The sequence below is a fragment of the Phaethon lepturus genome, unplaced genomic scaffold, assembly GCF_000687285.1.
Source record: "Phaethon lepturus isolate BGI_N335 unplaced genomic scaffold, ASM68728v1 scaffold20556, whole genome shotgun sequence".
Lineage (NCBI taxonomy): Eukaryota > Metazoa > Chordata > Aves > Phaethontiformes > Phaethontidae > Phaethon > Phaethon lepturus.
Window position 1 is genome coordinate 1 of NW_010548623.1, and position 27397 is coordinate 27397.

The 27397-nt window shown below is 43.0% G+C and overlaps 1 protein-coding gene across 2 annotated transcripts; it reads right to left on the reverse strand.

Annotated features, from left to right (window-relative positions):
- Positions 1-7063: 7063 nt before the first annotated feature.
- Positions 7064-24794, reverse strand: TAF5L (TAF5-like RNA polymerase II, p300/CBP-associated factor (PCAF)-associated factor, 65kDa). 2 transcript variants are annotated; one of them, XM_010290039.1, is made up of 4 exons: positions 24608-24794; positions 19571-19675; positions 15641-16365; positions 7064-8455 (listed from the first exon to the last, which is right to left on the reverse strand). In XM_010290039.1, the coding sequence occupies exons 1-4, from the start codon at positions 24747-24749 to the stop codon at positions 7658-7660; spliced, it is 1770 nt and encodes a 589-aa protein (XP_010288341.1). In that variant the 5' UTR covers positions 24750-24794; the 3' UTR covers positions 7064-7657. The 2 variants fall into 2 exon arrangements, with proteins under 2 accessions (XP_010288341.1, XP_010288339.1); XM_010290037.1 differs by having other exon boundaries at positions 7064-8452; positions 24608-24749.
- Between the last annotated feature and the right edge of the window lie 2603 nt (positions 24795-27397).

Here is a 27397-nt window from a genome sequence, read left to right on the forward strand (position 1 = left end):
GAGGGGTGTGTGGGTGTGGAAATCTTGACCTGAACTCCCCCCGCCCCCAGTTTTAGGGCGTTTTGAGAGCTTTTGATTAATTAGCTCCCCGTTTGAAAAGACAGCGCTGCGCGTTGCGGCCGCCGGCGGGCGAGGAGAGGGCGCGGGCGGCGCCCTTATGCGGCATTCGCCCCACTAAACCCTCGTTCCCTGAACGAAGGGGCTTTTGGAGCGAACCTATGTGAGATAGTCCGTAAAAGGGGGAAAGATCAAATAAAATAAATTTTGGTTTAATAGGAGAAATGGTTAATTGAGCCTGTTGTGGCCTATGAGGAGCCACACACCATTGTGGGTTGTGTGCCATGGTGCTCCCCGAGGGCCAGTGCCATTCCTTGCAGCCATGGGGACACATCACATACCCATACCAGCCCCAGGCTGGCCACCCCACATCTCAAGGGCCCAGGGGTTAGCTGGGGTTTGGGACACAGTACAGAGAGCAAACCTCCGGCCTGGGTGCAATACTGGGCTCCTGCCCAGCCTGGCACAGCCCAGGCCCCCTGCCCCTGCAGGGTGCTGGAAGGTGCGGAGAGGAAGCCCAGTGAATGCAAGGGAGGATACAGGTGAAAGGGAGGCAGGTGCAAGCACCGCCAGAAGGGCACACTCAGGAAAGTTTGCAGAGGTGTGGGGTTGCATCTCCCATAAGAGCTTTTGCTGCTGTGGGCTGTTTGCCCAGCCTGCGCTGTCCCCAGGTTATCTGATTAGGTATGTGAAAGCTGATGGGAGTTGCATGTTGTTGATAAAACTGAAAATGTTAGATTTATATTCAGTTATTGCTTGATACTGACATAGTTTTGCAGCCTGTTCTGCATGTGCAAGGAGAAACAACTGGGCACTGCAGGACAAAACCCTTTGCATCGAGTGAAGTAAGCAGTACAAAAGCAATACAGTGCATTGAAATTCTACAATGCAGAGTCTTTTGCAGCGCCGTTTGAAGGCAACCGAAGCACTTCCATCACAAAATTAAACCTGATTGAAGCATGCAGTTCCCACTGCCAGGTGCACAGCACACCCAAGCCAGAGGAGCGCAGGCAGCTCGAGCAGCGAGGCGTGCTGGGTGGGGCTCTGGCATCCCCACACGTAGGTGTCACTGAGACGCACAAGGTGATCACTCAATAAAATTTTGCAGGTAAGAAGCACCACGTGCTTGCAATAAAACAATCCACACAGACTCAAACAGCTCTTTAGGAAGGCAGGTTCTCTGCGCTCCCATGTTTCCTGCACTGGCTGTAGCATGAGGACTATTGGAGAATGCAGGATGGTTTCTCTTGAGAAACTTTGGAAAAGTAATAAATAATTATGGATGAGTGGCTAAAAAAAAGAAGAGAGAAAGCCAAGCACCCCTTGCCTCCTCCCTGGTGAGAAGATCTGACTGGTGAAGGTGATGAGAAGTTTAGATGCAGCAGAGCTTTACGTTCCAGTTTGTTTTAGGCTTTGCTTCTGGGGAAAAAAAATAGTGTAAAAAACCACAACAAACCCCAAACTCACAGATGGTTATACAGTCATCCTAAGTGGTCATGAAATATTTGCACTAGTGGAGTTGCCAGGAGGGAAGAGAGCGCCTAAAATTCTGGCTATTCTTTCCCAGTTTTTTTACCACATGCAGATTGCTCTGCTATTGCCTTAAGCAAAAATGGCAAAAGCAACAGCAGTCCAGTGCATAAGTCTCCAGCTAAGCTGCTCACCAATACAAAAAAATGAGCAAAAGCTGTGCAAACATGCCTTGTTTCAAATCCAGCAATGGGTTGAAGTTGTGATGTGTTAACCTAGAATACTACAAAGTCGCATGTATGCTCACAACTCCAGACCTCAGGATGTCTGAGCTAATAGTTTGGGCTTGGCTTCTTTCTGGTGTTGAACTACATGCAGCTCCAGAAGGATCTGTGCTAGGTCTAAAGGGCAAGTTGTCATTACATGAGTTTTGCAGTGCTTTTCTGGATGCCAGACAAATGGCCTCCCTCCAGATGCGGTTGGCACTAGTTTGCCTGGGGTTGTCTTACAGCATGACCCCAGTTTATCACTGCAGCAAACACATAGCAGTTTCTGCCCTTATTTGCACTGTCCTTTCCCTCTCCATGAACTATGAAGCATCACTAGCTATTGCAAAGCTAGGTCCAGGGCTGGCCTAAGGCAGACGTCAGAGTGGATGGGTACTATCATTGCTGTCCAAAGATGAAGAAACCGCTTCTGGCAAGAGTGGTTTGTTATCTAGCAGCCTTGTTCCCCTTAGTGTCCACCTACCTCTTCTGTATCCATTGCTTTCAGGAACTTCCCGAGACCCGTGTGCAACCCAGCCTTTGGATGCTTCAGTGGGAGCACTGCTGTGCCACTGAACGGAGCCGTGGCACTCACTGCTTCTGTCTAGGTAGCCTGCTTACCTAAGTGTGAAAGAGAGTAGAGTCTGATCTAGCACCTTCCAAACTAAGGGTGGCGTTTCAGGATATCCCCCAAATATCCCAAAGAATATCACAAGATCAAAGGCTTCTCTCAGATGGAAACAGGTAGTTCAGTCTGTTACAGCCTACTTGTGTTAAACAATTTTAAGCCACAGGAAGGGGGAAAAAAAGCAAAACCAAAAAATCGTGAAGGAAACACCAAAACCAAACATGCTTGATTCAGGAAATATTTACAAGCAACTTAAGAGCATAGGAAGGCAGCTTTCAACAAGCTGCCTGACCAGCCCTGCTATCCTACCAAAGCTGCAGGAGTTGGTGGTGTTGCACCATGTGTAGCAAAGTTGAACAGAAGCATCACTACTGGGCAGGGGGGGGAGTGATAGCTAAGAAGCAGAAGTGGACACATCACGGTCCTAGTCCCTAACACTCATAGCTTCTGCACCACCTCCCATCCCATTCTTCAGAGCTTCATCTTCGATGGTGGGGTAGAGGGATTCAGACAGACTTTCTTCCTCCTGTTCTTGGGCAGTGTCAGAGGAGCACCATCCATGAGCTGATACACTTGTACAATGCCAAACACCATCAAGTCCTATTCTTGGCTGATCTTCTGGCTGTATATTGTAAAATATTTTGTTATCAGGCTTGTCATAAGCAGAAGATCTGACTTCACTGAAGATCACAAACTTACGCAAAGAGAAGACAATTTTATCCTAGAGAGAACTGCAAAGATTTGGACTAGGTAGGAAAGCAGGGCTACCAATAAAGCAAGTGCAGCTCTGAAGTCTTCATCCTTGTCTACCCCTCCTCTTAATGCAGCCGATCCCTTCTCCTATTTGAAAAGAGGATGCATTTTTAGTTCCAAAGTAACACATATGATATCAAGTTATAGAAATAGCTTCCACAGCTGCCCAGTTCAAGAATTTCACCGTGCCAAGAGAACATTTCTGCAGGATGACAAACAGGGTGGATAATGCCTTGTCTTAAACTGGGCACTTAGAATATACCACCTTCTCTGTATAACTGCTGCTCAGTGCTGTTGTGTAGCAGTGTCCAGGAAACAGAAAGCCAGATGCATGTTTAAAATTGTTAAAAAAAGATCACCTGTCTGGAGACAAATTTTACCAGTATTTTGTACTTGAAATACACTGAGCACGGTTAGCATTGTTGAGTTATTTCAGTCAGTTTGGGCTCCTATCCAACACTTTAAAAAAAACTCCATAGCTAACGTGCAGCATGACAGAACAGTCTTTGGCGAGGGACATCCAGGCAGTTAATTTAACTGTCACATCGGTGTCTTGTAATGGTACAGTTTTAGAGCCTGGCTCACCATGAGCAACTAGACACCAGTTAGAAGGAAGGCCATTTCAGGACTTTGTTGAAGAAGCCACTGAGCCTGGAGGACTAAACAAACAGTCAGCCACAGTTGAAACAAGGTCAACAAAATGGCCTGAAGTCCTTTTTATTTTTCTTGGCAAACCTGAAGGATCTGTTAATGGAAATATCATTTCTGTAAAATACTTTTAGACTTAAGACACTTGTAAGAGACAGCTTTTTCACAAAGGAACCAGACTGAGGAGGAATAGGATGAACTTCACCGCTCGGGAAGTTACGAGGTTTAGACTGAACAGCGTGGCAGCACGCTGCTCAGGAGATGCCAGTGTTAAAAGTGGGAAGGGCAGCTTTAACACAGACCTGTGAATGGGCATAGCAGTTTGTTTATTTGAGCAAATACCCTTTCCTTTCATCAGTATTCAGTGACTGAGTACGGACTTGTACCTCAGCTTTGTCTGTATTTCCTGTGGCCGGGACTACCTGACACCTTTTGAAAGGGTGTTTTGCTGTTCATGGCCTTTATCAATTCAAGAGGTTAGGGAACAGAGCGAAACTATCAGATAACAGATGTCAAAACCAAGGAAATACTTCCCCCTCTCATAAAATTAAGGTGTAGAACTTCTTGCTGCAGCAAACTGTGGAAGCTACAACTATACAGCTGATTAATAAAAGTGATGAGACAAAATCAATGGAAACTAAATCCATCAGCAGCTATTGCAGATACATAGCCTGCAGCTCTGGAAAACCCCACCAACACCAACGAATAGTAACTGTCCAAAGATAGGCGTGTGTAAACCATGGCAGGATCACTGTCTATATGCTCTCTCCGAGCATCTCCCGTTAGCCGCTGCCTGACACCATGCAGTGACTGGTGCATGGTGTATCGTCCAGGAGGTGCATGAAGTGAGCAGAACTTTGCAGGGGAAGGAGTACCCAGTCACGTCCGAGAACTGTGTTACACACAGACTCACAAGCAGCAACAGTCCCTGCTATGACATTTATTGAGTGTTTAACTATGGCAACTGGAATGCTTTTGTGTTTTTTTATTATATATATTTAAAATAGAAAAAGGAAGGGATCTGTGCAAATGCAGACTTATTTCTGAAATATACAGTTAATAGAGATTACTGTCCAAATTTTGCTAGACAATGATATTCCTTCCTCCCACTCGTACTTTTGTCCCACTTCTCCCTTGAAATTCAGCCTGTCAATCAACTGCAGACATTTCTTGTAGTCTAGATTACTTCCTGGCTTCCTGCCTTCAAACATTTACATTCCATGAGCACCAAAAACTGTCCACACAATACATAAAAGTGTATAGGTTTGAAGTGCATCATAAGTGACATTATTTTTCCAACACTTCAGAAATCACTTTTACATCTTTTAGCCTATGTACTTATAGTAGGATTTGCTTCCCAAGTCTCTTTACTCTTGTCACTTTTGTATGCAAAATACTTCAGAATAACCCAACTAATAAAAAGAAATTTAATTCTTTGGCCATCTCACCTTTATTTTTTTCCCCCTTTTGGTTGCTGTTTGCTGTACTTCAGGACTTAAAGTCCAGCTGCTCTAAATCTAAACACTGCTCAGGACATATGGAATAAATAGCAAAATGAGTTCCAGTGAACACTGCTGAGCCATATCCTTTTTAGGTATTCACACAGGCATTCAGCCAAGCACTTCGGTACTTTGCTATGATACAAGAGCAGTAATTTCACAATTAAATATTTGGTCTAGAATCTACAGAATGGAGCAAAACCAAACTCAAAACAACCATAGAGACTACTGCAGGTTGAAGAACACAATGCATTTAGTCTGGTGAGCAGTATTGGCTCAACAGATTTGAAGGAGAAAGTCTCCCAAGAGATCTGCATAGCACAAAGTATCAGCAATAACAACCATCTCCCATACTGTTGGGTTTTTTTGTTTGGTTGTTGTTGTTTTCTTTTTCTTTTCCAAAATGCCTGATCCTGGTCTGGGATTGTTGAGCTGCTTCACACTTTTGATAGCCAGCCGAAAGAAGATTAGGAGTGCCATTCAACTCCAACTGCACAGAGGGGTTTTTGGTAGTCACAGAGCTAAGCCACAGCACACACTGTTACTAACCTCAAAAAGGCCAAACACTTTTCTGAGAAAAGGTTTTGATCATTTACCAACCTAAGTAGGAAAAAAAAAACCCCACAAAGGCAATTATGAGCTGTTGTCTAAACTCTTCAATTGTGTGAATGTTCTCAAGAGAATTCTCTCATGCAAGTCCAGAAAGTCTGAGGGAAGCTGAAGGGAATTATCACTAAATACCGATAGCCTGTCTAGAAGACATTAGGATTGTGCTTTTGCTTGAAATGGGCATTTTAGAACATCAAACCACAGGGTAAACACCATGCAATGCTACAGAACAAGACCTTTTGGTGCACAGTGCCAACCTCAAGGGGTACCTAGATCCTCCACGTGCATTTCAGCTGACCAACAAAGCTGTGTCAATACCCTACTCCATGACCTGCCAGGTCAGCTCTGTGGAAAGCAAGTAGGAGGATACCAAAACAGCACACACCAAGTGAAGTGAGACCACCAGATTCAGCCTCCAAGTGCCAAGCAGGCTCTGGCTCAAGCAGTGCAGGAGAAGCATGCTCCTGCCCTCTCCTTCCCATGAAAGTCTGAGCAAGTTTCCCAGAAAGGGACCAAACCATTTTTATTTTTATTTTTTAAACTAAATGCTTTTAATAGAAAACAAAATACAAAATAACTCTTTCCAGAAAGCAGAAATATTTAATCTCTCCAAATGACAAACTAGAACGTGCTTTTTCTGCAGATCCTTGTTGTAAATGCTGATGATTTATGTCACAAAGTGTTCATGAAACTGATATTGCAACATTTTGAGAAAAATCCAACACTGGCAGAGCTGCCTCTGTGTACACACAATAATTTAGTAATACTATTTTCTCCCATGTCACTTTGTGTGTGTCTCTCTCCCTGTCCCCCTCTCCCTAGACTGCCAACTTCCATTTACGGAAATATTTCTGTGAGGTGCAGTGGTGGATTGACATGCCCGTTTCCATTAGGAGTCCAAACTTAGCCACCTCAGTTCTATACTGCCCTCCCTCCAGACAAGGCAAGTTGTTTATTACCCTTAAAGCCACTGCTCTACCCTCACTGTCCTCCCATCCTCAAAACACAGTGCAACCAGATTCAGAAAGATTCCTAATTAATGGAACATAAATACAAAATATCACAGCTAGTACCAGGAACCAAGCCCAAACAACAATGCAGAGATCGGCCCCAACTGAGGTCAGATTGCCATCCCCTTACTAAAAAGAAAGATGGTATTTTCTACTTAGCTAGTCCAAAATATTCCGGAAGTGCTGTAGGGAGCTGTCATATTTAGGACCACTATCCCTGTAGAAAATACGTAACATTCTTTTAATATAAGGGTCTTAAAATGCTGGTCCTCTGCAATACCAGGAAAACAAAAGCAAAACAAAACAAAAAACACTGGGCCAGTAGTTCTCCACACACTCAAGCCTCCGTTAACAGTAGGTATGATGTGCCCATCATTCAACGCAGGATATTTAAGTGCAGGTCAGCAGCTTATCTGTTTGGCAGTTTCACTTGTTTGGACCAGGCTTTTGGTTTCCCCAAGCTGCTGGATTTCCTCCCCTTTTCCCCATCCCTACAAATACATAATGTTTACATATTTTCATCTCTTCTCCTTTTTTCCTTATTCCATTCAATAGCACAGGCCTTTTTGCGGGCAAGACATTTTAAAGCATTTGCATCACTCTGAACATGCCTTTCAAGGGGGCAGAGGAAGAAAAGTGTTTCACAGTCAGTAATCTCAGCTTGCAATGGACTCTGGCATTCAATACACCCACCCACTTCCCTAAGAAAAAAAAAAATTAATGTTCCTGATTTTCTTGTGCAATTCCAGTCACTAGAAGAAGATTACAGGCCATAAACTGTACGCTCAGTACATTATTCATTTGTCCGGTATATACACCAACCAGTTCACTGGAAGACCCATCTGCAGGGGCGTTGCAGTAAGTGTTCCGAATGTCCCAGACCCGGACTGAATTGTCCATCGACGCCGAAGCAATTAAACTACTGTCGGGGCTAAAAGTAAGGCTGGTTATATTGTCTGTGTGCCCCCTCAGTTCTTTGTAAAGAGTTCCTGATGCCAAGTCCCACAGCTTTAGCCGCTGGTCTTCACCTGCTGATGCCAGGTACTTACCATTGGGAGAAAACGCAAGCGCTAGCACGGGGCCACGGTGGCCGGTGAAAAGACGCACCGAGTTGCCTTGCTGAGTGCTCCATAAGCGCACAGTTTTGTCCGTGGACCCTGTCGCTAAGTAGTTGGAATTGGGGTGGAACTTGACACAGTCTACATCCGCCAAATGGCCTGCATATATTCGCAGCGGGTACGTCCGATCAAATGACCAGAGCCTTGCAGTGCGATCGTGGGAACCACTGGCAAAGTACAGGCTGCAGGGGCTAATATCCAAATCCCAGACAGGATAGGCATGTCCTTGGTACAACACAGTGTTTGTAAAACTTCTGAGGTCCCAGTATCTGATGGACATGTCCTCAGAACAAGATAAGAGTCCCGAACTGTCTGAAAGGAACCGTGTGCTATACACAGGTCCACAGTGTCCTCTCAGGATCTTCATTTCTGTGCCTGCGCTGTCATCCTCTTCCTCCTGGTTGGAGAGGAGAAAAAGAAACACGTAAGAAAAGCATGTTTATCTGTTCAACAAATACAGGAACCACCATGAGGAAAAGAGGCGGGTGTTAATACTGAAGAAGTTATTTTAGACGTGGCACATTTTGTGCAACTCAGACACAAACGTTGCTAGCGCATTTGCTACATTTAAGTTAATGCTGAAAAAGATGGGGAGGTAAGACTTTACATAAAGGTTTTATCTTCATTTTGGGTAGCCTCACGCTCGCTCCAGAAAGTACCTTAACCTGGGACTGCACACAAATAGGGAAAAAAAGAAAAAAAAAAAAGGAAAAAAAAAGAGGTATTTCATGACTTTTCCACTTGCTAAAAACATGCTTATTCCCTATTCACTCTCTACTAAACTTTTGGCTAAGATGTTGAAACAGATCTTGGCATCTGCTCTTTTGGTGTGGTCATTATTGGAAGTGAATCTCACAGTAGAGAAAAAGAAACACAGATGTCTTAAAAGACAGGAGACAGAAAGACAAAGCATATTTGACAAGCTGTCTGCTGGACATTCCTTCTTAGTCCCACACGTGAACAGAAACCCAGTAAGGAAGCAATATCTATTTCTCCATGCAAGCTCCATCCAGATGTTTTCACATCCTCACCTTTCAAGAACAGTAAATGTATGCAGCTTATTTAGGTCAAAGAATCTATTTCGGGGTAGGAGAAGATGAATAATCACAGAAAGGATGGCACTGGAAACCTTTTTATCCTGTAATTCTCCAGTTCAAGTACCAGGGCAGATAGTCAGCAAGTGTCAGCAAGTAAAGGATTTCTTGCTTAAAGACTGTTCAGTCAGCTATGCTAAAGGAACCTCCCAATGGAGGGTAAGAGTCTCTGAAAGTCTACTCAAGTAGTATCTCTTGATGATCAAAGACTGCACAATTTTCAAAAAATCTCAACTCAAGAGTGTCCTTGCCCAACAAGCATGGGTTAATGAAGGGCAGGTCCTGCTTGACCAACCTCATCTCCTTCTATGACCAGGTGACCCACCTAGCGGATGAGGGAAAGGCTGTGGCTGTTGTCTACCCGGACTTTAGTAAAGCCTTTGACACTGCCTCCCACAGCATTCTCCTGGAGAAACTGGCAGCTCGTGGCTTAGACAGGTGAACTCGTCACTGGGTAAAAAACTGGCTGGACAGCTGAGCTCAGAGAGTTGTGGTGAATGGAGTTGGTGGCCAGTCAAAAGTGGCGTTTGCCAGGGCTCAGTACTGGAGTTGGACTTGTTTAATATCTTAATGATCTGGATGAGGGGATCAAGTGCTCCCTCAGTAAGTTTGCAGATGACATAACAAATTGGGTGGGAACGTTGATCTGCTTGAGGGTAGGAAAGCTCTGTAGAGTGATCTGGACAGGCTGGATCGATGGCTTAGGTCAACTGTATGAGGTTTAACAAGGCCATGTGCCTGGTCCTGCACTTGGGTCACAACCACCCCAAGCAACACTGCAGACTTGGGGAAGAGTAGCTGGAGAGCTGCCCAGCAGAAAGGGACCTGGGGATACTGGTTGACAGTTGGCTGAATATGAGCCGGCAGTGTGCCCAGGTGGCCAAGAAGGCCAACAGTGTCCTGGCCTGTATCAGAACTAGTGTGGCCAGCAGGAGCAGGGAAGTGATCATGTCCCTGTACTCGGCCCTGGTGAGGCCGCACCTTGAATCCTGTGTTCAGTTTTGGGCCTCTCACTACAAGAAGGACATTGAGTTGCTAGAGCATGTCCAGAGAAGGGCAACGAAGCTGGTGAGGGGTCTGGAGCACAAGTCTTATGAAGAGCGGCTGAGGGAACTGGGGTTGTTTAGTCTGGAGAAGAGGAGGCTGAGGGGAGACCTCATTGCTCTCTACAACTACCTGAAAAGGGGTTGTGGTGAGGTGGGTGTTGGTCTCTTCTCCCAAGTAACTAGTGATAGGACAAGAGGAAACAGCCTCAAGTTGTATGAGGGGAGGTTTAGATGGGATATTAGGAAAAATTTCTTTACTGAAAGAGTGGTCAGGCATTGGAACAGGCTGCCCAGAGAGGTGGTGGAGTCACCATCACTGGGAGTGTTCAAAAATATGTGGATGTGGCACTTCGGGATGTGGTTTAGGGGGCATGGTGGTGTTGGGTTGATGGTTGGACTTGATGATCTTACAGGTCCTTTCCAACCTTAATGATTCTGTGATTCTATGATTAGAAGAACAAGCTGGGGTCTCACTGATAAAGGGTGAGATAATCATGGCTTGGGGTGCACCTGTGTAGCAGCTTGAGACCACCGTTCTTCAGGGCTGTCAGGCAGACATTTTTCCTCAGTACTCAATCGGTAACACTCATCCACGGACAATCTCTGCACATCAAATTCAGCACAATGCCTTTTTATTTGTGAGCAGTCCCTTTAACTTTTATCATCACCAACCAGCCCGCTTCCTGCCTGAGGAGCACTTCCTGCCCCGAGAGGAAACCCAGTTCCCCAGGGCTGTCGGACTGCTGACAACCAGCAGAAGTCAGTATGTCGTGAGCAGCTCTCTTGGCTGACACAATACCTCCCATCCCTCTGACCTCAGGACCCACAGTTTTGCTTCAGACTTAGCGATAGTCCTGAAAGCCCTTCTCATCCAGTGGTTTCAAATCTCACGTCAGAAGTAAGCAAACTTTGACTTAGCTAGGTCGCTGCCTTTCTCCATCTCAGCTGCGTGTTTAGTGGTAGGCAGCAAGCTGTGTTTAGCTGCTAATTCTTTTCAGAGTAGTCAGTGCCCATGGGAGTTTTATGATGTGGCTGGGAGCCAACTTCATCTCTACTATGGAGGTGAGGCAGAGAGAAATTGCAGGCTCTAGCATGCAAAACCCCATTCTTATTCAAATTGCTTTTTCTACCTCAGATAGAACACTGCTTCCTGGAATCCACAGCATCTCTAGGCTATGGTACCACATTAAAGGAGAGAGGCTAATACCTGCAGCGTTTTATACTACTTAATTATGACCATAAGATCCCTGACAAGTTACCAGTGGAAGCTCATTCAAGATACCTATATTGTGCTATAGTTTCTGTAAATTCTGCAAGTCCAGGTACTTAATTTTATGCCTTCAAATTCATACAGGGCTACTTGGGTTGCCTGCAAGCACATACTCTTTCTCTCTTACAAGCACCTGCTCTTCTTGTATTACAGTAGCAGCTTATTTGACAATGCCTTCTGCAGCATTCAAAATCACACTCCTATACGGTCACAAGTAGCAAATCTTATCTTTGACTTCTGTTTGACACCCACTTAGCATAACTACTGCACACTGCTGTTATAGCTCACCAAAATCAGTATACCTGTAATGCTTTTGAGTCACTAAATTTTCTGTTTCCTCCCTATCGGAGTTAGTCTGCTGACCAGATTAACAAAGCAGCTGGAAGTGCAGCCACTAAATTACTGCCTTGCAGAACCACGCTTCATTTCTTTGTCAGATCAAGCACACTCTTCCTTGCACCCCAAATCTACTATCATGTAGGTGAACATTTACAGCAGCTATAGAAAGGCTGCAACCTGTGTTATACACCAGCAGGGAGGCAGGGAATCCCGCTTCATAATATTTTTTCAGGATTCCAATTTCACATACTGAATATGTTTCCTCGATATAACATATGACTGGGCACTACTCAGGTATCCATTATCTCCTTCAGAAGTGGTTGCTGCTGCAGGTTAGCATGAATGATTTGCATTTCCTTGGAACGGACAAGAAATTAAGTTATGTAAGCTTGTTTTAAATCAATACACTAAAAATATTTTTTATTATTCATACTATACATTTTGAAAAGGAGAACTATCAATACAGATTTTAAGTAATAGCACTGGAAAACCTACCAACACTACTAAAATGAGCTAAAAAAAAAAAAATTTACTCTTCAACAGTTAACAGGAAATCTTCCTGAGCAGTACAAGACTCCCAAAATTATATTATCAAAAAACTGAAAAGAACAAAAATGTTGGCATGTTTTGTTACATAGGACCTTCTAAATGATACACCTATGAACAGACTGCCCAAGTCCTCAGTTATTACTTAAATCAGTAACAGACTTTACACGACAGTCATCTGGACCCAGAAAAATTTACTGCCAATACATTTAAACTTGTGAGCAGCAAACATCATGTAGCTGACAAAAAATATCTTGATCTTCCACCCAGAATAAGCCTCAAGGGAATGAGTGAGCCTCAAAAAGCAACAATGATAACCTCAGAAAAAACAAAACAAAAATATCTCACCCTGACCTCCCCCCTCTTTTTTTTTTTCCAACTGGTAACAGGTCTCCCTGGGTGTCCTCATCTCTCTCATCCTGCAATGCTCTTAAGACATCAAAAGGGAAGATCTCTTACCTGCCTACAGTAGGGATCTCCTAGCAGGTAAAGATGAGGGAGTAGATACCATGGCTTTCTTTGCAGGACATTTCTAACTGCTCCTTCCAAAATTCCCTCCCATCTGCCATCCACCAAGGTGTCACCATCATCCCTGCTCACTACCACTTGAAGGACCACTGCCACTTAAAAGCCAAATTTTAGAAGCAAGGATGAATGGGGTCAAGTTTTAGTTTTCATAGAATTTAAAGGCTGCCACTCTTGTGGCTTAGAACAAAGAGTATTATTTTCTGTTGTTGATTTATGTAGTACCAGTGATGAGCATGGCAAAATTGCAGAGACTAACAAGATGTCCATTTGCACAGCTACAAAACTGCATTTGTACACTGGACCTTAAGAGAGACTATAAAGAGGCATTTGTGAGATGCTACTATAAAGAAAATGGAATTACTTTATTTCAAAATAGTAAGCCTCTCCTATTTCCAAGAAGCAAGACAACACTGGTGAAGTGCACTGGGGCATCACACTGAGCAAAATTCACTAAAACTACACCTAGTAGATGACTTTGACCTTACTGACACAAAGGCTTTACATGGACTACAAAAAAGACATGGTTCTGTAACACTTCTGCCAAGCCTCAAACTCATTTGTGTATACACACACACACAAAAAAGAGTTAATAAACCCAACAGGGTAGTTTTAGTGCCACCCCGAACAAGATCCACTGAAACTAGCACAGTTTTAGACTTCTATATCTTCATAAACAGAAGGACCTATTTGCTTGCAGCAAATCAGAAACCAATCTGAAGATTAAGTCAGGCACTACTATTTAAATACAGTATCCAAAGCTAATTACACAATACAAAATCAAACAAAATGTAGAAACCTTACAAAACCCAGCCAAGAATAACATCCTCACAAGTTCATCTACAGAACTCAGTGAAGTAATGTCAAAGCACATTCAGAATTTTTGTTCTTTGTCAAAGTTTTCATCAGATTTATCGCTGTGAATTATTGCTGATCATACTGCAGTGACAGTCTAAAACACAGCCCCTGTTCACAATGAGCTGCATTACTGGTGACTGCAGCCTGGTCAGGGTGGTCTTGGTCTTCTTAGTATCTGTGGCTTCTACTCCCATGACACCCAAGCAGGTGCTGGTCTGTTCCCACTCATGGATGTCTGTGTATTTTCACTTAGGGCTCCCAGACACTGGAATTTATTTTCTTTGTAGTCAATAAGCTTTAAGTTACATGTGGGACATGTAACCAGCAGTGTATTCAGGTTGTATCCCCCCTTAGCTTCGAACACACGGTCAGGTCACTATTTTTTTTGTCAGTGATGAAGTTATTCAGGCCAATGACGACTTTTATCTGTGCTGGTCTTTGACCAGTTTTTGGTTTTAGACCTGTGCATAAATATGTAGGATACACAAAATATTAAATAGCCAGTAAGAGGCATTTGTACTCAAGCTTCCACAGCAATTTCATAATACACGTACGATACATGAGTATGCACCTACGTGCCAAAAAAAAAAAAATCTAATCTCCTGATAACCTCGCAATATCTCACTTTCCTATAGTCTGGAGCCAAAGGAGGTGACTTGCTGATTAGCAGAGAAATTCTCCTCTGTCACAGGTTATTGACATTTAGTTTCCATGACAGGCAATACACACAGCCATGTGTCCTATGAACTCTTGCAGCTTGTAACGAAAACAAGTCCATAGCTCCATCTTGACCCACTTACTTGCTCACTCTGCAGAAAGGGTTAACCTGGGAAGCAGTAAGCATGCCACTGTGCCATCTCACCTGGATGCCTCTGCCTCTAGTTGTCAAGCTGACTAACAAAGCAATCCCTAACCATAGATCCCTGCATACAGCAAGCTTTCTGCACTCTTCCAAAATAAACAGAACCCTGCCACTAGGTATTTTTTGTAAGAAAAAACAGTGGAAAAAAGGATGTTTCTCCTGCTAAATGCTCAACAGAAGAACAAATGAGGCTTTTTCTTTTTTTTTTCCCTCCTTCAAGAGGGGAGTGATTAAACAAAGGAAGAGTCACAAATTCTGATCTCTAACCAGATATAAGATGCTACGTGGGCAGCTGTGCTGAGAGGGGAGGAAGGGCGTGACTAGAAGGCAAAAAAAAGAGTGAACTAGAAGATGCTATCTACCCTGGCATGTGAAGGCACACACATCCCTGTCCTTGTCTCCAGCACTCCAGAGTTACTTAACAGAGACATTTTGCGTAATTTTTCCATGCTAAATCTTCATTTCTGGTTAAGGTGATTCCTTAAATACAGTTTTGCACTTAGGCATCCCTCCTCCTTCCTTGAAGCCTCAGCCCAGCCTCCTTTGGCTCTTTCCTTACTTTGCCTTTACGTTCCTCTTCCTGCATCTCTTTCCTTCTCTCTACCCTTCTGACTGGTTGTTCTGAGCCGCTTTCCTTCTAGTTTTCATTCACCACAGTGTGTTTTTACTGCCCACATCTCCGTGTTTCATCTTCCCATCCATAAGAAGGCTCCATGCTCCTCAGGGAAGGGAGCCTTCTTTAATCACCTGTCCTTACTGGGCTGTGTACTGTCATCTGTTCAAGGACAGCTGGAGGAGGGAGATCAGCACCTAGGACTAACAAACTATGACGTGAGCACAAACTCATTGCACCTCAGTGCAGTGTTTACAACCACTGCAGGAAAGAACAAGGACGAGAGTAGGCTATAAAATTTGTGCATCAAGGCAGACAGGTTGTTGAACAGCCTCACAGTCCCCTGAGAGCTTACTAGATACTCCACAATACATGCCCAAAATACCACAGCAGAAAGGGTATGGGGGGGGAAAAAAAGGGTATCCAGACCTCCTCATCCAGGATGTCACAAGCCAGGCGGATGCGGGACACATCAACGAGGTGGGGCTCAGATTTTAACTTCCTGGAACGCAGGCTCCACAGCTTCACACACGAATTATCAAACCCTGCAGCAAGCAGCTTGCTATTTGGTGAAATCTCTGCAGTGTTCAGCAACTGCTCTGTGTTATAGAAGGCATAGAAACAGATGGTCGTTAAGGAAGGGGGCCCGTCCTTGACACGTTTAATGCTGTCCTGCAGTAAATCCAATGCCGCCTCGTTTTGCAGAATGGAAGCCGGCACCTCGCTGGGTTCTAGGCCATTGCTCTCGTTGCGTGAGGAGCTCCCACCAGCGTAGAGCTGGTAGTCAGTCCTCTTGGCGGGCTGCACATCCAGGTGAATGTGCAAGGTTAGGACTTTGCACAGGGCGTTGTTGTTGTCACTTTGGAGGTAGCGAAGAAGGTAGTTGTAGCTGTCCTCTTGAAGGCGGATGACGTACTTGTTGTCCAGAAAAGCCCGGAGCTTCAAGTTGGACAGGATATCTTGAATAGTCATGGTAGTTTGCAACTGCTCAATGATATCCTTCTGGCTGGCATTCTGCAAAAACATGCCATGGAAGCGGCTGTAAAAACTGTCTACTGTGCTTTTTAGGCCATTCTGGACCATGTTCAGATGGAGGTAGACGAAGAGGGGATACAGAAGAGGCATCACTTCATGGCTGTGCTGAGAATCCGAATCTACGTAAAAAAAAGCAACAAACCTTGAATGATTTCTTAATTCGCTTTCTACTGGGAATAAAACAGAGCAAGGACAATTACTGCGAAAAGCCTTGACAGTGGCAGAGAGCAAGCAAGAGGAGACTTTTGTTAGCGCATTGAAGTGGCCCTCTTCTGTCACCTAAAGGGGATACACAGTACCATTACAGATCCAAAGAGAGATTTTCCAAGTCAGTGAGGTGTGTTGCCAGAACAAAATGCAGAGATTTCAAAACCCTTCTTAGCTATTAAAATACCACCTGAAACTACACGACAGCTGAATTTTTCCCCTACGTATTTAAAAAGAAAAACTATGCCCTCTGTTTATTTCAATAAATGGACTTTAAAATGTACTCATATTTAAAATAGTATTTAACTTGTTTAAGTCAAAATTATTACCTAGCTTGCACAGGCCTGAACTTTGGTGGCTTTTTTCCCTCTCAGCTGCAGTGAAACGTGCATGTGGTGCTTGGGATGGAACTAATTTGCCTCAGGGGGAAAGGAAGCTACAGTGTCCAAAATGTTGGGCTGTGCCTGCTCATGTGCATGCTTTCCCTTTCTATGCCAAGGCAAATCCCAGCAGTAACTCCTAGTACACAGTGTAACTAACTCCCGATTCAGCTGGCTCTCCCTTGCAGAGACTAATCTGTGCAACAGCTCCACCCCTCCTTCACCAGCTTCTTGGGGCTGTTTCCCTCCCAAGTTCGGCTGGCTGCTGGGAGCTGTGAGGAGCGGAGCACTGCCATACAACACCATGGCAGTGTACAAGGCCACAACAATGAGTTACCAGAGGCTCAAACAGTCCAAATTACTGGAACAAAATAGGCATTGCTCATCTTCAAACAGCACTGCTTCTTTTCAACTTGTTCTTCCCTCCTGCCACTCACCTATCTGTACTCTTTTCCCCCCTTTCCAGTAGGTTATTTTTCCTCTCCTGTTGAGCACCCATCCAGACTTTCTCCAGAGCATACTGTGCCTCTCTTCCATTTCTGTATCAGTAACTGCAGAGCGTGTGTGTGGTATGCAGTGCATACAGAATCACAGAAATCACAGAAACACTAGGTTGGAAAGGACCTTCAAGATCATCAAGTCCAACCATTAATCCAGCGCCACCATGTCCTGAAGCGCCACATCCACACGTTTCTTGAACACTTCCAGAGATGGCGACTCCACCACCTCCCTGGGCAGCCTGTTCCAATGCCTGACCACCTTCTCAGTGAAGAAATTTTTCCTAATATCCAATCTAAACCTCCCCTGGCACAACTTGAAGCCATTTCCTCTTGTCCTATCACTAGTTACTTGTCCTATTACTAGTTACTTGGGAGAAGAGGCCAACACCCTCGTCGCCACAACCCCCTTTCAGGTAGTTGTGAGCGATAAGGTCTCCTCTCAGCCTCCTCTTCTCCAGACTAAACAACCCCAGTTCCCTCAGCCGCTCCTCATAAGACTTGTGCTCCAGATGCAAATACGTACGTATTTGCATACTTCGGCATTGTTCTCCTTTCCGTACCACTGAAACTGGGCCAAAGCCAGCAAAACCAGTGGTCTGTATGTTATAAAAGCACTAACGAGCTAGCATCGGCTCTTTCCTCTGCAAGTGCTCTAGTCCAGAAATACAAGGAGAAGGACCTGACACTGCAGTGGGGGAAGATAGGGAAGAGATGGGAAGTCGGCAAAGACAGGAACGAAGAAAACGTTCCCCATAACATATGAAGAGGGGTTATGGGAGCTGGGTCTCTCTAGCCTGTAGAAGATTAAGGGGGTATCTAACTGTTGCCTTCAGTACCCGGATGGACATTATGGGGGCAAAGAAGCCAGCCTTTTCTCAGAGGTGCTCAGTGAAAGGACAACACGCAAGCTGCTGCGAGGGAAATTCTCACCAAATCACTCAGCAGCTGGGACCCAGAGGTGTAGGTGGTACAATCTCCACACTTCTTGATTTTCAAAACCTGGCTGGACAAGGACCTGAGCAATCTGATCAAACTCTGACCTTGCCCTGCTTTAAGTAGCAGGTTGAACTAGAGATCTCTAGTGTAATTCCTTAAGGAATTTATTCAGTGGCCCTTGTCCCCTGCCCACTCAGTGCCCCTGGAGGCAGGCATCACAGAAATGGGAAGTGCCCTGCTGTGCCTTTTGGAGCCTGGCAAGCTACACACACCAACTGTTTCTGTTTCTGCAAGGGAGTAAGAAATCAAAACTAAGCAAGAGGGACAAAAAATATGCCAACAGTCTACATTAACACCAAACCCATGCCTAGCCCAAGCGATGTTTAAGCCACTGAACAGAGCAGTCATACTTCTCAAAAATCTATTAAACCATATGGATTTACCCTCAATACTAAAGTGCAGTGGCATTGAACAGCTCTAGATGGCAGCCTGTATTTTCCGCCTCTGCCTGCTTCTCTCCCTTTCCCTTCAGCAAATATCAGGAATACTAATCCTAGTGTTATGCACACTGGGATCAAATGCCTACACTGGACAAATGTGTATGTGCCCAAAGGCAGGAGGAGTGGCAACCTCACTTTCCTTGGTACTATGATCTAAAAATCCTATCTGGTTTCTTTTTCCCACATTTGGGGCTCATGGCAGAAATAAGGACATTCCCAGAAAAGCCCCCCCTGCTTTTCAAAATAAATAAATAACAATAAAAAAATTTCTGTCTTCTGCATCACACTACAGAATAAGAATTTTTTCCTTTCTGTCATACACCTCTAGTCTCAAAGCCAGCACAGGAAAATTTAAGGGAACAAATTCTCCCTTAAAAATCTAGACCATCATAAAAAGAAGCAAATTATGAATAAAATTAAAAACCCTAACCTAGGAGACAGCAAAGAACTACATTCATTTCTAAGTTACCTGCCTTCCACATGAGACTCTAATCTTCCTTCTTGTCCTGTGTATGTATTATGTCATCTAGATCTACACCTATGCAAAGGCCAAATGCTTGAACAATAAAGGGCAAACAGACAGCTATCTACAAAGGTCAAAGGTACTCACCACTGGAGCAACCAAAAAAAAAAAAAAAGGAAAGGCAAAGAAAAATATTTCTAATTATAGTAACCAAAATCTCAAAACTAGAAATCAGAAGATTGTTAGCGACATGATGTTTAATATTATTAGACTGTCCTTTAGTCACTGTTATTAAAAGAAATCAGCTACTTTCCTCTTACTTGCTTCCTGATACTTACCTGTGAGAAAATTGCGTAATCGTCCAAATTGTACTTCATATTGCTGTGGCTCCGCCAGGCAGGGAGCTGCTGACACAACGTTGGCACAACCAGATTCAGATTGGACTGTGAAATGAAGTTAGTAAAATTAAGTAAGGATTTAAGGATTTTTGCATGTATGTCTAGAAACAAAGCTTTTCATAAAATCCAAGGTAATGCAGCCAAGGTGACATTTCACCTTTCAAATCATCCAGGGATGACACAGTCCAAGCATCTAAACATGGCATTAACAACCTAGACAGATAATGAATGAGAAAGTACACTGAAAGCTTAAAAAAACCCCAACCTAAAAAGCTCAGCAACTCACCTGCTCCCCCAGAACAGATTTTTTAGTTTTCACATACAACCTTAAGTTCCCAAGAAACTCAGAGTAACACCATGACAGATCCCTTCACAGTTTTACAAGACACTCAGCAGTTTTACTACTTTGCACTCAGAAAAGATGAGGAAATGGATCTACAACTTTCTCTAAAACAAAATTTCTTTTTCAGCAGTACCCACCACCCATCGTGGACAGAAGCTCTGCAGCGACAGTACCTCAGAGTCTTAAATTCCTTGCCCCAGTCATTATAATTTACTACAAATTATAATCATTAGCATTTACTCGCCTCCCTGAGGTGGTGGTGAGAACACACTGAATCTCTAAGCAAACACTAGTTTTTAATCAAAACATGTCTTCCTCACTGAAGATTTTAGATTAAAGAGCAGCTGGTATCTGACCATAAACCCAGATGTTATAGTCCCCTGAGATGGTACTAAACTGATTTTCAGAACCGGTATCAACTCCGGTAAAAGTGGTTCAGAACTATTTAGAAAGGGAACTGGCTTTCCTTCTCTGGTGCCAAACCCTTGCTCTTCTGCTAAGCCGTCAAAATTTGACAGGGGACTTTGTGCAAGTTTACAGATCCCCACCAACATACCCTAAGCATATACAAATACCAGTGATTACAAACACAAGTTACAACATTTATGTTTCTAAATTTTAACTAATACGTTAATTCATCTGCTCTTCTAAGAAAAGCAGAACAGGGGAAGGAGTTTCACTGTTTTCCCTTCCTAATTTTTTTTTCAATTCATAACTATTTTCCCCTGCACAAAACCTATTTTTATTACTCTCACTTTCAACTCCTTCAACTTTTTCCAGCCTCCCCTGCCTGCCACCACTTTCCATCCTCTCTCTTTGCCTTTCTACTCCTGATTGATCGCTTTTTGATCCAGCGTTTGGCTCATGCACAGAGGCACAACTCTGACAGCCCTGGAAGTCTATAAACAACATCATCAAATTTTCACATGCTAAAGAGAGATAGGCCAGCCTCCAGCTCCTCTCAATGCTTCTAATTAGAAAGAGATCAGCACATGGTGTACAGGCAGGCAGTCACTATTCTCCCCTCCCTCTCTCTGGTAGGACACAGGTCTATCTTCCTGGAGTTTATGGAAATACAGGAGGTATATTTACCGACTCTCCATGGAAAGCTGAATTCAGCTTTGGAAACAGAGGGCTGGGCTATGCTTATCATCCACTCATGGGAAAAAAACAAATACAGATTCCAGCACCAATACGCTATCTTCACTCAAATCAGTTTCGAAATAAACAAATATAACCCTGTTGAAAGGCACAGACACCCTGCGCTTTCTACAGCCTGCCTGCTTCAGAAACTCAAAGCTGGTAGGAACTCCAGGCTCACATACTAGTATTACTTTTTTTTACAGCTAAAGTAAAAACTCTGCAATTTGGACTTGAAATTTAATATAATCAATATGATTATATGAGAAAGTAAATTGCATGCATGCACATGTAGTAACTCAAAAATGTTTAGTGACAGTTTTCAATGTCACACATACTACTCATTGTAAAAGCCAAGAAAAACAGAAATATGAGGACCTGTCTTCTATGCTGTGTCACAGGGTTACATACAAGGGTCAACTCTTCACAGAGTTCTGGTGGTCTTGTTTCATTGTTCATGCCATGCAAGCACAACTTGCTCTCCTTGGCTTTATGAAGTGCTCCCTCCATGCCACCTATTTAACTTTCCCTGTAAAAGCAACTTAATTCCAAAATTAAGATGTACTTCATCTTTCAGAAAGAGGAGCATCTTTGGCATTGTATCCTGGAGCAGTCTGAATGGGTAATCATTACACTCTACTGTTTCAGTAGTTATGATAGAGCTTGTTCCCATCAAACAAATGCTAAATGACCCCTACATATCAGACAGTTATAACAAGTTCAAATTCTAATTCTTTTCCTCCCCAAAACTTTACACCAACCAGAACTGCAAAAAGGATCAAGAGCTCAAATGATTCCAAAACAACAGAGTAAATTTTCAGGCATATTTTTGTCCCGGTGGAAATAAAACACTGGCCATATCCTTGTAATACATTAATAAATCTACCATAGTTTCTATTCCACCTTCCCCCGTGGTCATAAGAACATCTATTGGAAACATCTGCTCCTTGACTTCACTTCCAGTAACTGCAGCCAGATATGCGAACTGATAGCAAATTTAAAGGAACTCACTCCTATCTCAGGGGTATGGACAGTAGCCTTCTGGTCTTGCTGGCTACAAGCAGCATTGCTTCCAGCTAAATGCGAGGCTACTGTAAACACTGTTTCACAGCAACTGACTGCTCTTTTACATGAGTGTGAAGATGTATAATTTTACATTATTTCAGATAGTCCTACGTGTCGATAGTATACTATGGACAATATTAGAGGAACCTGTTCCTTAAGTCACTCGTTCTGTCCTCTAAGTTTTCTATATAAATACAGGACAGTCATGAGGAAGCTCTGTGCTGTATTTTACTGCAGATGCGATCAGACAGCATGCTAGATAATCTCGTTTGGGCCCCCTTTCCCATGAAAGGTTGGGCCAGATGATCTTTTGAGGTCTCTTCCAACTCAGGCTGTTCTATGATTCTGTGAAAACAGAGCTGTACAGATACAGCAAGTATATGAGGCAGTGGAAAAGAGCTGAACCGAAGAGACTCTGGAAGAAGACAGAAAGAAATGCTGAGGTAGAACTGAGAAACAAAACTATTTAAAACCAAAGCCAGAGGACACTCTTCACTGTGAAAGAAATAGTCACAGAATTGAAGACAGAATTAAGCAACTCTCCCATTTATACAGGCTGGTTAATTTAAAAGTCAAACAAACAAAAGAAAAGAGCTGAATGGAAAAAGTAAAGTGAGTTTTGTTAAGGAACGAGCAGAGACACCTTCAGACAAAAAAATACTTGATTGCTTTGCCTGAAATAAAGCAATGCAGACTTTAGAATCTGGTCAGTTTTTATTCAGCTTGCCAAACTTAGATGATTGCAGCAGAAAGTATTTTCAGCCTCTATTGTCAGAGTAAGTACAAGCTGGGTTTTTCTTTTTCGACAGTGATTCAAGGAACTGCAGCATATTCACTGACAGCTTACTACGAGCACGTTTGACAAGAAGAAGTAGTAAGCAGCTGAATACATGACAGCAGAATATTTTCAGTTCTAATGAAAACTGATGACTAAGTTCTGAATCACCAGCCACAAAACCCTTGCACTGGCAAGAGGATACAGACTAACAAGAAGAAATTTAGTAATATCATTTGGTGGAAGATTAGTAAAAAGACAAAACCCAATCACACACTCATTCACACTCTTTACTGAAACATTTTTTTCCCTGCATGATGCCATATGCACATGCAACGGCTTGCAATCCCATTCGTCTCTCCTACTTCAGATACTCTTGTGTCCTTCTGGTATGGATTGGTCCCAAGTTCTACTTCTATTTCAACACTGACCTTCCTACCCACCTCTCCTGTAAAATGCTCCCATCAAAAACAATTCAGCATTTTGATTTCATTCCTTCCTCATGTCTCCCGGTATTATTTCAGGGAGTTGCAACAAACGTCTGATAGTTACTCTGAAAACAGCAAGGAAATGAGAAGTGCTAAGAAGATGTAAGTCACTTCTAATTACAAAATACTACCCAATTTCCTTCAGGCCCCTGAGAGTGTCAGCCGGGACATTTCCCCACAAGTCAGTCACTCATCTTTGGATTGTAACTACGGTGAAATACTGTAGAGGTGGAAAGAACTATTTTGGCATCCAATCTTATGTAGCTACAAGCACAGTTATACAGCAACTAATATTTTGTCAAATCAAGCTGTATCACAAGTAACTAAGGTCTCCACCACTCTTAGCCTGGGATACTGTTGCAATCTAAGCAGTTTCATTAACAGAAAACAATTCCATCCTTGCATTTTCACCACTTGCATGTCAAAGGTCAGACCTGTATTTTCTATTACTTTTACAAGTAAATTTAATCTTTATTACCACCACATTGCTCACATCCTTTCAATATTTGTACATGCTCAAGCAGTAGCATAGTTTGTTTTAACAAAAATAATTACACTAAAGACTGTTGCAGACAGGATTTGAGAAGCAGGTAGTGTAGTAGGATTCAGAAGCTTTTAAGAAAGAAGAGAAAGGGAAATACAGGGAAATAAACTGTTTCATCCACTAAAATGGTGTTTTGTTGTTTGTTTTTTTTTTACGCCTAAGTGACAGAGCACAGCTTTCACAACTAGAAAGCTGACTTAGGCCAGAGAAAGAAACAGCCTGTATCACTTCCATTTCACATGCTATAGCTCTCCTGGAGTACAAAGGTACAACAGATTTTCCCGCTTCTATGTAATTCCTCATCTAGGTTCTAATCTCTGTCCCAAAGCACCACTACTCACCAGACTTCATGTTCTTTAGGATACAACATACACATTTTCCACTACTCTGACCTTGTATTTCAGCCTGCTGTTTCACTGACCATGAATCTCACCTTGTTACACTTCCACCCTCATTTTCTTCAGAAGTTCATAACTCATGCCAACTTCACACTGGGAAATCTCTTTATTTCAATAAGAGAACTGTCCATACATGCAGACAAATTCAAGTAGTTACCAGTATACATACTCACACTTGTCACAACTCTGCCAAGAAGCACGCATGGAAAATATGATAGGATTACCTGTGAGATTAGCTGCCATCTCTTCAGCAGTCTGACACAGCCTCAGCCCTTGTTTTAGGGGACCTTCTGAGTCCACATACTGACGGCGCTTGAGGTAGCAGGACACTGCCATCTGAATCTGTTCTGTGCGTACGCGTTTCATGACCTCAAAAGAAAAGAAAAAGATGATGAGGCTCTTGCTGTGTACGTATACGCCAAGATCAACATATGACATAGGTGTATTAAAACCGGTAGAAGACAAACTGCTCAGTATTTTCACTGCTGAAGTCAAACAACTTCACTACTAAAGTATGAAACAGAACCTTTAGGCATTTGCCTCTCAATACTAAGGCATAACTAGACACTTTGAATCAGATCCCTGAAGATACTTTGTTCCTTAATTCTACTAATTTCACCGAGGAATCAAAGATACTTTTGAGGACTCTGGACTAAAACTGCAGTGGTGACCTGAAGCATTTGTTTTTGTTAAGAATAACTGGGTTTTGGTTAACTATTATGTTTTTGTTAGAAATGGGAATGTTTCTCCCGATTGCTTTTTTACAGTAGCAGTTTGGGTATTCTTCAGGCATTTTCTGATTCCTCTGCTTGACCAGCCAACAAAACAATTCTCAAGGGAATGAGAAATCAATATACAAAGAAGGAAATTTCAGAATCGTAATGCTTTAAATAGCACACCTACTTTGGGAGTCCAAAAAGCAATAGCTTATCACCTGAACCTAAAGGTTAGAGCCAGACTTCTGGCATTTCAGTCAGGTAAGACCCCAGAAAAAAGCCCAGGGAAATTAAAACAAAACCAGAGTCTTCTGCCTTTTTCACCTGCCCCCACCTATCTAAACTACCCTCCCACAAAAGTTAAAAAAGAAAAACAATCCTTTTAAGTTTCATTTATATAAATTTTGAAAGCCATCCTCACAAATGCCACTTGGTAGTATCTCAAAACCATAAGGAGCCTGATGCTAGCTTTTAGCCTCTGGCTTGCAACAAAAGAACCTTGGTAAGATAAATGCAATAGCTCCCTTGCTATTTGAGTAGTCCCCGACTGCCACCAATCCTTTGCAATGGCCATTGATTTTACACAGAAGTTTATATCACCTAAAAGGCTTTAAATAAAGCAGAACTAAGCAACAGTTTTATTCTACCACAATAATAGGTAAAGCCTGCCTCAAGATAGTTCTACACCTTACAGCCCCTCTACCAATGACCTGCAGATGTTTTACAAGTGCACATGCTTTCTGGTTTGAGTTTTTTCTGATGAAACACAACTTCTCAGGGAGAGACAAGGATGCCCTTCCCCCCCTTGTAAGAACCATATTTCTGATAAAATGACAGCTTTAAAAAATGATCATAAATGAGCCTTTTCTAATACCCATGCACGCTTTAGTGCTTATCCCAGTTGTTAGAACAATAAGCCCTCTGTGAAGTTCCAAGTGGACTGGGATGCAAGGTTTCAGCAAAAGTCACTTTAAGCAGATACGCGGAACTGCAAACGTATATCCTTTGATGAAAACCTTAAGAAGATTTCTATTTGTTCTCACAAGTGAAACAACTGGTGAAGGTGGGAAGGGTCACCAACAGGTGTGGAGTTTTCAGAGAACTTCCAGATAGACCCATTGAAATAATGAGTTTCAACCACAACTTCTTCCACTCCAAAAGCAAACTTCCTTTTCATCTTCCTTGCAAATAAAAAAATTATGTCTGAGACTTAGACTGTCTCAAATGTGACACTTTTTCTGCTGCACAAAACTGCAGGAGAAACAGAATTCTAATGAAGACCATGAAGAAGGATGGACACAGGGATGGACCAGCATCTTAGCATCCTCCTAAAAGACACTCTTAACTAAGATTCGCAATGTATTATGTTACCATTCGGCATTTCAGCTAGCAGTATGGACTCACATACATGTGACTTGCCCAGGTCCACACTAACGCCTCTGCATGCCATCTGCCATACAGCTTAGGTTTGGGTAGCAACTTAATTATACTTGAGATGCTCTCACAGATGCTTATTTGAGGTCTAGAAACCATTTTGGAGAGTTTTCATCTAGATTGCTGTATTTGGCTTATAATGCAAAAAAACCTCACTCCCAAAATGGCACGGAACAGATTCAACTAAATGTTTCTGAAGTGGTTTAGCCAGTCAAAACTGTGCAAATAGGCCTCAGGTCTGTGGTTCAATGGCAAAGAGAGAGCATCTAGAAATATCCTTGCCCATACTTTTTTTGCTTCAGTTACAGGATCAGTTTGTGCTAGGTTAGATTTGGTGAGAAAAATCATTATTTGTTACAGCACAGCATGCACGTACAGATAATTCCTCATAAACTCATGATAGATTGGAGAAACCAAACACTGGTGTGTGAAAGATGCAGAAGTCCAGAGGATCCTTTGAAATGACAGTGACAAACAAGAGGAGCACCGAGATCAGCCTTTTCAAGTTGCTGAACAAGCAGATGGCAAACAGAGAAAATGGTACATTTTAAACAATAGGCAAAAAAAGCAGTAGGTTACCTGGTAATCTCAAATTCTAACACCAGGATCAGACATTTTACCAGCAAGAGGGAAGGGCCTGGGGAAAGGAGCAGTCGCTCGCAGCGGATTCAAATCTGAGCTTTTTCCAAGCTTTGGGGATAACAGGGAAGCCCCCGTTTCTTCAGCCAAGATTAGCTACATGCCATTTGCAGCTGCTTTATGCAATCCGTACAGTTTCTTGCTCCCTTCACATACCTTGTATACTCCTCTCAGCAGTCACAGTAGTGGGAGTTATGAGCAGTATCTCAAGGAGATCTCTTTCCC

Bases quoted from the DNA above. Each gene is read 5' to 3' on its own strand.
- TAF5L (XM_010290039.1), bottom strand. From the start codon at position 24,749: ATGAAACGCGTACGCACAGAACAGATTCAGATGGCAGTGTCCTGCTAC. The intron at 16,366-19,570 runs GTAAGTATCAGG...TTTTTTACGTAG, and splicing joins ATTACGCAATTTTCTCACAG to ATTCGGATTCTCAGCACAGC. The intron at 8,456-15,640 runs GTCTGGATACCC...CTCTCCAACCAG, and splicing joins GTGACATCCTGGATGAGGAG to GAGGAAGAGGATGACAGCGC.